At 46.9% G+C, this 12,779-nt stretch overlaps 1 protein-coding gene across 2 annotated transcripts in view; it reads right to left on the bottom strand.

Moving 5' to 3' along the window:
- The window catches only part of SLC4A10 (solute carrier family 4 member 10), a 194,080-nt gene extending 185,097 nt beyond the window's left edge, over positions 1-8,983 (bottom strand). For both annotated transcript variants that reach the window (XM_069982813.1, XM_069982814.1), the window contains exon 1: positions 8,787-8,983. In XM_069982813.1, the coding sequence (XP_069838914.1) occupies positions 8,787-8,834 (48 nt within the window). In that variant the 5' untranslated portion in view covers positions 8,835-8,983. The remainder of the gene's footprint in view (positions 1-8,786) is intronic.
- Positions 8,984-12,779: the final 3,796 nt, after the last annotated feature.

Raw genomic sequence — 12,779 nt, 5'->3', positions numbered from 1 at the left:
GGCAGGTGGCTTGCCGATCAAACAAAGTATTTTGCTTTGTTTAGATGGGAGATTTGCTCATCTCTACTTGTATCATTCATGCAGCCCTGAAAACGCAGAGCACAGATATGTATATAGTATATGTAACTATCCGTGCTGTCAGTTTCCAGAACTGGCTATGCAGTCCGTTCACCGGAGAAGGTGGGGCCTGAAGATAAAGCTGATCACAAGCAGTCAGTTTGGCTGGTAAGCATAGACTGCTGCTTGTGATCTAGAAATGACAGCATGGATGTATACATATCCTATACACATATATACATATCTGTGCTTTCAGGTACCCTATATCTTTCTCGGCCACACAAACCCCAGTTTACACAGGGAGAAGTGCAGCCAATAAAGATACATTTTTAAGCAGGCTCAAAAGATGCGATTGGCTGATAATCCGACATTTGTCCGGTCTTCGGCTGATAGCTGTCTATTTTACAAGGGTCGAATATCGGCTGCAAGGAGCATTTCTAGTGATGGCCTTGTAAAAGGACCATTAAGGAAACAAAAAAGAAACACTCCAATGTGCAAAAGAGCTGCAAGGGTCATATAGTCACGAATTGGTTTAGGAACATGACTTTTCCTTGTTTTCCTGGCCCTGCAGCCCCCAGACAGTAAACCCATATAGTATTTCTGGGACAAAGTAGAATGGACTGCCCAGAGTTTGTCTAATGTGCGGCAACTACAACAGCACCCTGTACGAATTGGCCGATATTCCCACAGAATGGTTTCAATACCTAGAACAGGGTAGGGGAACCCTCAACCTTACAACCGTTCTGAAATTACAACTCCCATAATGCATGGACAGCTTTGGCTCTCCAGGTATGATGGGAATTGTAGTTTTGCAACAGCTGAAGGGTCGCAGGTTCCCCATCCCTAATCTAGAAGGATCTATGTAATTACTATGGTAAGGCTCCAATAAAGAGATCACTCAGGGCATATAGTTATAAGCAATAGTCCATGAAATATAACAAAATATTAAATAAATTCTAAATATATTTAACAAACAGCAAGCTTACCTCTCCCTGGCATACAGACTACACAACCTGCTGGTAGGGACCTGGCGATATGCCGCAGTAATTAAAATCAGCTATGGACAGATGGGTGCTGGGCCAAAATTAAGGAGATCACTGTTTGATTAAAAACGTACTAAGAATCTTATCTTTATTCCAGATATTACATTACATGGTAACATAGTAAACATCTATTTCTCATGTGCACTTAGTATGACATATGGTCCTGATACTCTGAAGTGAGTGGAAAAGCCTCGTTCATAACGTATTATGGCTCCAGCAAGGTTCTTTAGAAGTAGGATAGGCGGCGTGACTCTAAGTACAGTACAACCTAGGGATTTCATAACCACAGTGCCATTGCTATATCTGAAAGAGAAAAGGCAACAAACACAGAGGACGGCAACTGGTGTGATAGCGTTTGTCATAGGTATAGAGGATAGACCTCTGGATCAGATGAAGCAGTTCTCCCCGAAATGCATAATCATGTGTTTATGAGATTTTATGTGATTATTCCCAATAAATTTGTTTTTATAGCCTACTTTTAGCTTATTTTTGGAATTATATTCCTAAGGCAGCACCATTATGGTCAGTATTTTTTATTCATTTTGCAATTGCAACATCTGCACACCCTATAAATGCACCCCTAAGAAAGAACCTTGTTACTGTATGGCTATGTCTCTAACATGTCTGGTCTTCTCTAAAACTGCTGTCTTTCTTAAAGAGGTTATCCAGTGCTACAAAAACATGGCCACTTTCCCCCTTCTGTTGTCTCCAGATTGGGTGGGGTTTTGAAGCTTAGTTCCATTGAAGTAAATGGAGCTTAATTACAAACCGCACCTGAACTGGAGACAACAGTAGGGGAAAAAGTGGCCATGTTTTTGTAGCGCTGGATAACCCCTTTAAGGGGGTTATCCAGTGCTACAAAAACATGGCCACTTCCTTCCAGAGACAACACCACTCTTGTCTCCAGTTCAGGTGTGGTTTGCAATTAAGCTCCATTCACTTCAATGGAACTGACTAATGCTGTGTTTACACAGAACGAGTATCGTTCGAATTTTCGCAATAAAGATCGCATTTGAGTGATAATCGTTCCGTGTAAACACAGCCAACGATCAAGCCATCTTTCAACATGTTCTCAAATCGTCGTTCATCGTTTGCTAAAAATTCGCAGATCGTTTTTCAAAGATTCACCCTATGTAAAAGATAGGCTTTTAACGATTTTTCTTACAAATTTTCTTACGATTTTTCTAACGATTTATTCGTCTAAACGCTGATCGTTATAAAAATCAAATCGTTTCTTCAAAATCGTTAAATGATCGATTGGGCGAATTATGGCTTAGTGTAAACGTAGCATTACAAAACCCCACCCAATCTGGAGACAAGAGAGGGGTTGTCTCTGGAAGAAAGTGGCCATGTTTTTGTAGCGATGGATAACCCCTTTAACTTCTAAGTAACAATGTAAAACTTTCCAAAGCTTGTCAAACTTCCATATTCAATTCAATTCTCATTTCACTCAATACTATATTAAAGTGTGGATTCAGACTCACACAAATAATCCCTTTGGCCTTTAGCTTCGGCTGTGCAGGCATGATGGGAATTGTAGTTTTGCAATAGCTGGAGGGCCAAATGTTCCCCATCCATGAGCTAGAACATTCCCAAACTAATGTAGAAAGGAGCAATGATATAGAAATTTTATTTACCAAATAGGGACGTATAGGTGTAGTAAGCTAAGGCCACCATTGGGAAGACCAGAAATGATTCATGGAGGATTTCTATGGTGGCTGCCTTTAAGCGACAGCATGATATCAATCCATACTGTCACACCCCTTACTCTATGTGCAGTTCTCCACACTATCCACAAGTTTAGATGCTGCACATACGATATATGCTTGTATAAAACTTGTCTGTGTCTTCTTTCTGTTCTAAAATCAATGACTTCCTTTCATCGGTGGACAGAGTCACCTAGGCGGGGCTTTGTAGTAGTTGGGCCCTCTCCCCAGCAGGGAGATGGGGACAACAGCTGTGAAGCCCTGCGTAAATGACACTGTCCACCGATGAAATAAAGTGAGAGTAAGGAGGGTGACAGTATCACTTTAACAGTATGTTCACACCGAGAAAATCAGGTGGAATCTCCGTGGAATCCCGTCTCCCTCAGTGTGCCATAGTCCGTCTATGGAAGAGCGCGCATTCCTCTACTGCCACCGCTCTCCGCTCAAAGAAGTGATGTGTGACTAATGGCAGATCCATGACAGACAGTTTGGTAGCTATAGATACAGTGCCTCATAACTACAGACTTTACTATGGGGTTGCTAAGAAGCACTTCCATAGCAACCAGGTTCGGCAGCTCTCAAACCCAACTTTATATCTTAGATCCTCGAATTTTGAGGCTATGAGGGAGATTTAAGTATTCTTATATCAAGATGGCCCTTGTTGCCCATAGTAACCGATCACTGCCGATCTCAGCTTTTGTGTATTCATTAGCTCTGATAAAGTGAAAGCTGAGCTTTGTTACTATGGGCAACAAAGAGAACCTTACTATGAGGGTACATTCAGATGTACCATTTCTGCGATATTCATGACCTTTAAAGTCTACGTTGCTCCGTTCTCACATCAGATTTTTATTCCACTGCAAGAATATATAGGGCCACAGCCTTGTAAGAGTTAACTATTAAGCCTTTGTGGCGTTAAAAATAATAAATAGATAGGGGGAAAATTATCAAACTGGTGTAAAGTAGAACTGGCTCAGTTGCCCCTAGCAACCAATCAGATTCCACTTTTCATTCCTCCCCCGATACACCCCTGCTTGCTTCTCCAGGTTCCTCACTCAGTGATGGCCCACTCAACCAATCACTTTGCAGTCCCGCTGGCTCGTACGTCACCTCCTTTTGTCTCTGAGGAAAGAGATGTGGCTACATAGATAAATATGTACAAGTAGGAGGGGACATACAAATCAGCGGTTGGGCGGGACAGTACATTGAGGGGCAGAGGAACGCCCCCAGTGCACCAAAAGGACTAATTAGAATACAAAACAGTGACACATAGAAGAATAAGTAGGCCAGTGCCAGTGGGCTCTAGATTTCATATCATAGGATGTTAAGAGACTTATTCTGATTGCCATTTTGGAGTCGGGAGGGAATTTTCTCCCTTTGATGGGGCAATTGGCATCTGCCTCATAAGGGTTTTTGCCTTCCTCTGGATCAACACTGTAGGATTTTTCTAGGTTGAACTTGATGGACTGAATGAGCAGCCACAAGTACATATTAGCAGGATCGTATGTAAAAACCAGTTTCCCTTTAGGAGATTGTAACAAATAGTGTAGAAAGTTGCACTCCACTGATCATGATGATTCTTTATCGTACACAACCACCCTGATGTATATTACTCACATTACTTCTGCAGCCAATGGGAGTTATTCTGCTGATGGTATATTAGGAGATTCCATAATATTTCATAATAAGTTCTTCCAAATAAGTTGAACCTAATTCAGAGAGTACCATCACCAAACCTCCTGAACATTCTTGTAAGACATATTACATCCAGATCTGGATTTACAGCTCGCTCTGGCCTAGGTACTCATACTGAATACGCCCTATTAGGGTGATCTCACATGTTGAATTTTTTTTTATGCAGATCTGTCACAAATAGGATATGTTCACACGTCTTTTTAGCTCAGTTTAAAATGACGTCCGTTATTTTGAGTCTAAAATAACAGACGTCATTTAGCTGCCTGGCCTCCCCTTAGTGCAATGACTGGTGTTTGTACATTATTCTAGTTTGGGGTTACTAATTGCCCTTTGGGTGTAGCTTAATTTAAAAGTCCATTAAAATTAATAGTAAAAACGGGGAAAGAATGGTGAAAAAAGAGAAACTGTGTGTGAACAACTAATAAAAACGTCCGCTGTTTGCCAAAGAAGTCCGAAAATAATGATCATGTTTATTATTTTGCCGTCCGCGTTATTCAATACATTGAGTGCATTGGACGTCCGTATTTCCATTGACTTCAATGAATTGCAGTCAGTTAAATCGCAATAGCGGACACCTACAACCAAAGTATTTATAATATTTTTTACTTTTAGGTGCTGCCTCCTCTACACCACTGCCCTAGGCTCAGGCCCACAGGTGCCCAGTGGAAAACACAGGCCTGATTACATCACCAACTGGTGGAATGACCTAAATTGTAAATGTGAGGACTAATAAAATAAAAATTCCCCAATAAGGTTGTCAATACATTTCCTTCATCAGTTTCATGTTTTCAAAGAAAAAAAATGAGCGACAACCTGATTTCCCTAATTTTTCAATGCACTGTGCACCTATTACTACACATAGGGGGAGATTTATCAAACATGGCGTAAAGTGAAACTGGCTCAGTTGCCCCTAGCAACCAATCAGATTCCACCTTTCATTTTCCAAAGAATCTGCGAGGAATGAAAAGTGGAATCTGATTGGTTGCTAGGGGCAACTAAGCCAGTTGCACTTTACACCATGTTTGATAAATCTCCCCCATATTTTCCACTAAAGCAATAAAAAAGCAGGGTGATAATCCCTTGAAGAGCCATAATGGCAGCCATATGGTTTGCGACTCATCAACTTAAAGGGAAGGTCGCCATTTAATTCCTATGACTCAGGGAAATACATTCTAATTATCCCATAACCACAATCAAGCCTCAAAGAAAGAACTCCATCGTCGCCTTCTAATACGACCATTGCTGTACATTTACCACACCATGACATTGGAAAGTACAGAAATTGCTTAGCAAGTGTGCAGCAGAAGAGAATAACCACAGAGGGAGCCTTTCCTGGCCGTGTCCTTTCTCCAATGAACTCTACGTCTGAATCCTTGACTATAATTATAGACGTCTATGAGTCAGGAACCAGGTCTTTTCTGAGGCTGTTACATTGGAATAATCATCTGTGCCAGCTCTGATTAATTGACTGATTTAAGCAGCATGGGGCTCTTTGTCCCTGCTGAAAGTACATGATCATTTCCTACATTTTACACCCACACATGGTACCCGGTTCAAAGCCATTGCAACCTAGCCATCAGGTTACCTGCAAAACCATATATTCTAGATCTAGAGCACATACGGCAAGGTAGGGGGTACATTTCATGTATGCAAACATATGCATCTTATATATGAACAGTGTGATAGTAGTCATATCTGAATGCATGGGGTAGGCATAGTATAAGGACACACTGGTGTGAACCATGTATGGGGTGTATATAACATATATGAAGACAATACATGTTATATGGACCGTATAAGAAGGTATGGGCTGTGCACTATATACAGAAACACTGGATGTGCGCCATGTGTAAATTGCATGTTTAATACCATATATAAAGCACCTGGTAGTAGCCATATATGAATGCATGGGGTAGGCACCATATATGTGTATTCCATATGTGAAGACAATGATTTTCCCCATAAATGAAGGCACCGCTTATGCAAACTGGAACAGGTACCATATAGGAAGACTTGGATTATACCATAGGTGGAGACACTTTATATGCGCCACATTACTGAATATATGAAAAGTGTGGTAGTAGCCACATATGAATGTTGGTGGTATGCAACATCTATGAAGGCATGGCATATACACAGACACATGAACAGACACTATATAGACACGCTTGTACTATGCACTATTTATGGAGACAATGGATGTGCATCACGTGCAAATGCATTGTCCAAGCCATCCTATAGGGTGCCTGTTCTGCTTTGCATACACAATTTAATACCATATATTATATAGTGCATATGTTATGCACCTTTTAATAAGTATGTATATACCAGATATGAAAACTAGAGAAAATACCATATATTAATGCATGGGGTATGCAAATAGTAGTATGGACCATTATAGGATAAAATATAGGAAGACACAGGATATGCACCATATATAAAGGCAGCACTATGGATTATATATGGAAACATTGGTGGTGCAGCATGTATAGATGCATGGGATATACACCATACATGAAGAATATGGTATAAGAAAGACATATACTCAGGGTCGTATTTACCACTAGGCACCCGTGGTCCGGTGCCTAGGGCAGTACCTTGCAGGGGGGCAGCACCAGGAAGCAGGGGGACAGAAAAAATAATTTTTTTTTGTTTTTATTTCTTGTTTCCCTCCTCCTGTTCAGACTTGCCAGTAAATCTGGTGTCTTTTCCGGGGGGTTGGGGGGTATGATGGTATTAGTCAGGTCTGATATCGCCAATAGGTGCATGAAGATGGGGCGTCTTCAGGTTTAGTGCCTAGGGCAGCAGCAGCTGTTAATACAGCCCTGCATATATTTCAGATATAAAGACTATCATCTTGTTTGCAGCATATAGGAATGTGCACAGTATACAACATGTAAGGATACAGTATAAACCAATGTAAAGATCAAGGTAAGCACCATGCATTGTCTATTATACAAGAAGTCTATGATATTTCCCACATGGCTTCTGCACCATACATGGCTTATACACCAGACCTGAAGGCATGGTTTCTGCACCATATATGAATGCATAGGGTATGCAAACTGGGGTGAACATATATGAATGCATAGGGTATGTAAACTGGGGTGAACATATATGAAGGCATAGGTTATGCAAACTGGGGTAAACATATATGAAGGCATAGGTTATGTAAACTGGGGTAAACATATATGAAGGCATAGGGTATGCAAACTGGGGTGAACATATATGAATGCATAGGGTATGCAAACTGGGGTGAACATATATGAATGCATAGGGTATGCAAACTAGGGGAAAACATATATGGATGATCAACCTTGGTGCATGCAGGTAATATGAAGAAATGAGATGCATAGAATACATAGGGACATGAGTATGTATCATACATGAAGGCATAGGGCAACTGGAGTGTGCACCATCTGACATCATGTCATGCACCAGATAAACAGATACTAGATATGCATCTATTGCACTACAAAATACAATGTATAATACACAATAATAATAATAATAATAATAATAATAATAATAATAATATACTACATGTATCCTTTCTGCAATATTACTAAGATATTTTCCATTTTCCATATGACATTCTATATATATATATCCAGGGATGGAGGCTCCATGGCTGGTGAGGGATCCTGTGCTGTGTCCTTGCACCAGGCAGCCCCCATCATACACATCCAGAGCAGCCCCCATCATACACAGAGCAGCCCTCATCATACACATCCAGAGCAGCCCCCATCATACACATCCAGAGCAGCCCCCATCATACACAGAGCAGCCCTCATCATACACATCCAGAGCAGCCCCCATCATACACATCCAGAGCAGCCCCCATCATACACATCCAGAGCAGCCCCCATCATACACATCCAGAGCAGCCCCCATCATACACATCCAGAGCAGCCCCCATCATACACATCCAGAGCAGCCCCCATCATACACAGAGCAGCCCCCATCATACACATCCAGAGCAGCCCCCATCATACACATCCAGAGCAGCCCCCAACATACACAGAGCAGCCCCCATCATACACATCCAGAGCAGCCCCCATCATACACATCCAGAGCAGCCCCCATCATACACAGAGCAGCCCCCATCATCCACATCCAGAGCAGCCCCCATCATACACATCCAGAGCAGCCCCCATCATACACATCCAGAGCAGCCCCCATCATACACAGAGCAGCCCCCATCATACACAGAGCAGCCCCCATCATACACAACCAGAGCAGCCCCCATGGCCGGGCACCTCCATGCCCCGGGGTGGCATCTTACCGTTGGCAGCAATGGCTCCATCTGTGCCCCTTGGTCCTTGATCTCCATGGCTGTGGAGTGTGGATGTCTCCGTGCTCTGAGCCGTCTCTGCAGTCTCCGCTCTGCTTAGTATTCGGGTCAGGTGCTGTGTATGTACAGAGGAAATTACACACTGCCAGTCCCGGCAGTCACATGGCGCTGTGTGTATGGAGGCTGAGACTACAGGAGAGCGCAGCCAGGGATCCCCACAGGCTGGACCTGCCCCTGCCACTGACTGCACCCTGCCCCCTGCCACTGACTGCACCCTGCCCCTGCCACTGACTGCACCCTGCCCCTGCCACTGACTGCACCCTGCCCCTGCCACTCACTGCACCCTGCCCCTGCCACTGACTGCACCCTGCCCCCTGCCACTCACTGCCCCCTGCCCCCTGCCACTCACTGCACCCTGCCACCCACTGCACCCTGCCACTGACTGCACCCTGCCCCCTGCCACTGACTGCACCCTGCCCCTGCCACTGACTGCACCCTGCCCCTGCCACTCACTGCACCCTGCCCCTGCCACTCACTGCACCCTGCCCCCTGCCACTCACTGCCCCCTGCCCCCTGCCACTCACTGCACCCTGCCACCCACTGCACCCTGCCACCCACTGCACCCTGCCACTGACTGCACCCTGCCCCCTGCCACTGACTGCACCCTGCCCCTGCCACTGACTGCACCCTGCCCCTGCCACTGACTGCACCCTGCCCCCTGCCACTGACTGCACCCTGCCCCCTGCCACTGACTGCACCCTGCCCCTGCCACTGACTGCACCCTGCCCCTGCCACTCACTGCACCCTGCCCCCTGCCACTCACTGCACCCTGCCACCCACTGCACCCTGCCACTGACTGCAGCCTGCCCCCTGCCACTCACTGCAGCCTGCCCCCTGCCACCCACTGCACCCTGCCCCCCTGCCACTCACTGCACCCTGCCACTCACTGCAGCCTGCCCCCTGCCACTCACTGCACCCTGCCCCCTGCCACCCACTGCACACTGCCCCCCTGCCACTCAATGCACCCTGCCTCCTGCCACTCACTGCACCCTGCCCCCCTGCCACTCACTGCACCCTGCCCCCCTGCCCTCCTGCCACTCACTGCACCCTGCCCCCCTGCCACTCAATGCACCCTGCCTCCTGCCACTCACTGCACCCTGCCCCCCTGCCACTCACTGCCCCCTGCCCCCTGCCACTCACTGCACCCTGCCACCCACTGCACCCTGCCCCCTGCCACTTACTGCCCCCTGCCACTCACTGCACCCTGCCCCTGCCACTCACTGCACCCTGCCCCCCTGCCACTCACTGCACCCTGCCCCTGCTACTCCCTGCCCCCTGCCACTCACTGCACCCTTCCCCCTGCCACTCATTGCACCCTGCCCCTGCCTCTCACTGCACCCTGCCCCCTGCCACTCACTGCACCATGCCTCCTGCCACTCACTGCACCCTGCCCCTGCCACCCACTGCACCCTGCCCCCCTGCCACTCACTGCACCCTGCCCCCTGCCACTCACTGCACCCTTCCCCCTGCCACTCACTGCACCCTGCCCCCTGCCACTCACTGCACCCTGCCTCCTGCCAGTCACTGCACCCTGCCCCCTGCCACTCACTGCACCATGCCTCCTGCCACTCACTGCACCCTGCCACTCACTGCAGCCTGCCCACTGCCACTCACTGCACCCTGCCTTCTTCCACTCACTGCACCCTGCCCCCTGCCACTCACTGCACCCTGCCACCTGCCACTCACTGCACCCTGCCACTCACTGCAGCCTGCCTCCTGCCACTCACTGCACCCTGCCCCCCTGCCACTCAATGCACCCTGCCCCCTGCCACTCACTGCCCCCTGCCCCCTGCCACTCACTGCACCCTGCCCCCTGCAAGTCACTGCACCCTGCCTCCTGCCACTCACTGCAGCCTGCCCCCTGCCACTCACTGCGCCCTGCCTCCTGCCACTCACTGCACCCTGCCCCCTGCCACTCACTGCACCCTGCCACTTACTGCACCCTGCCTCCTGCCACTCACTGCACCCTGCCTCCTGCCACTCACTGCCCCCTGCCACTCACTGCACCCTGCCCCCCTGCCACTCAATGCACCCTGCCTCTGCCACTCACTGCACCCTGCCCCCTGACACTCACTGCACCCTGCCCCCTGACACTCACTGCACCTTGCCTCCTGCCACTCACTGCACCCTGCCTTTCACTGCCCCCTGCCACTCACTGCACCCTGCCACTCCCTGCCCCCTGCCACTTACTGCACCCTGCCCTCCTGCCACTCACTGCACCCTGCCCCTGCCACTCCCTGCCCTTGCCACTCACTGCACCCTGCCTCTGCCACTCACTGCACCCTGCCTCCTGCCCCTCACTGCACCCTGCCACTCACTGCACCCTGCCCCCCTGCCACTCACTGCACCCTGCCCCCCTGCCACTCACTGCACCCTGCCCCCCTGCCATTCACTGCACCCTGCCCCTGCTACTCCCTGCCCCCTGCCACTCCCTGCCCCCTGCCCCCTGCCACTCACTGCACCCTGCCCCCCTGCCACTCACTGCACCCTGCCCCCTGCCACTCCCTGCCCTTGCCCCTGCCACTCCCTGCCACTCACTGCACCCTGCCACTCCCTGCCACTCACTGCACCCTGCCCCCCCTGCCACTCACTGTCACCTGCCCTCTGCCAGGGAACACATAGATAGAGAGATGCCACTCACTGCACCCTGCCCCCTGCCAGGGGACACAGAGAGATAGATGCCACTCACTGCACCCTGTCACCCTGAGATAGATAGATAGATAGATAGATAGATAGATAGATAGATAGATAGATAGATAGATAGATAGATAGATAGATAGATAGATAGGAGATAGATAGATAGGAGATAGATAGATAGATAGATAGATAGATAGATAGGAGATAGATAGATAGATAGGAGATAGATAGATAGATAGATAGATAGATAGATAGATAGATAGATAGATAGATAGATAGATAGATAATAGATAGATAGATAGATAGATAGATAGGAGATAGATAGATAGATAGATAGATAGATAGATAGATAGATAGATAGATAGATAGATAGGAGATAGATAGATAGATAGATAGGAGATAGATAGATAGATAGATAGATAGATAGATAGATAATAGATAGATAGATAGATAGATAGATAGATAGATAGATAGATAGATAGATAGGAGATAGATAGATAGATAGATAGATAGATAGATAGATAGATAGGAGATAGATAGATAGATAGATAGATAGATAGATAGATAGGAGATAGATAGATAGATAGATAGATAGATAGATAGATAGATAGGAGATAGATAGATAGATAGATAGATAGATAGATAGATAGATAGACAGATAGATAGATAGGAGATAGATAGATAGATAGATAGGAGATAGATAGATAGATATAGATAGGTAGATAGATAGGAGATAGATAGATAGATAGATAGATAGATAGATAGATAGGAGATAGATAGATAGATAGATAGATAGGAGATAGATAGATAGATAGATAGATAGATAGATAGATAGATAGATAGGAGATAGATAGATAGATAATAGATAGATAGATAGATAGATAGATAGATAGATAGATAGACCTAAAAGTACAACAATCTGTATAGAAGGAGAGTGTGGCACCCCCCCCCCCCCCCCCCCCCCCTGGCTGTGTAACGCTAATTAGACATTTTAGTGCACTGGGGGCTGGGACCACCATCTACAGTGCACCGATCCCCCCACCCCCACCCCCCATCAGTATGCTCCTCCTAATAATCAGCAGAGCTGGCCGGGGCACTGGGGTGGTGGTAGATCTAACTGAGTTCTTGAACCTACTGCTAAAGTCACCCATAGTCACTGTGCCAAGGAGCCGGGATGGCCCATGTTAAGCTCACATGGGTTTTTATCCTCTCTACAGGGTGGTCCAAAAGTAGGTGGACAGTATGTGTAATAGGGTTATGATTGGTTGCCGGGGGCAACTGAGCCAG

The sequence above is a fragment of the Dendropsophus ebraccatus genome, chromosome 9 (genome assembly GCF_027789765.1).
Source record: "Dendropsophus ebraccatus isolate aDenEbr1 chromosome 9, aDenEbr1.pat, whole genome shotgun sequence".
NCBI lineage: Eukaryota > Metazoa > Chordata > Amphibia > Anura > Hylidae > Dendropsophus > Dendropsophus ebraccatus.
The sequence above is the reverse complement of the archived record's forward strand: the minus strand, read 5'-3'. Positions and strand labels throughout refer to the sequence as shown.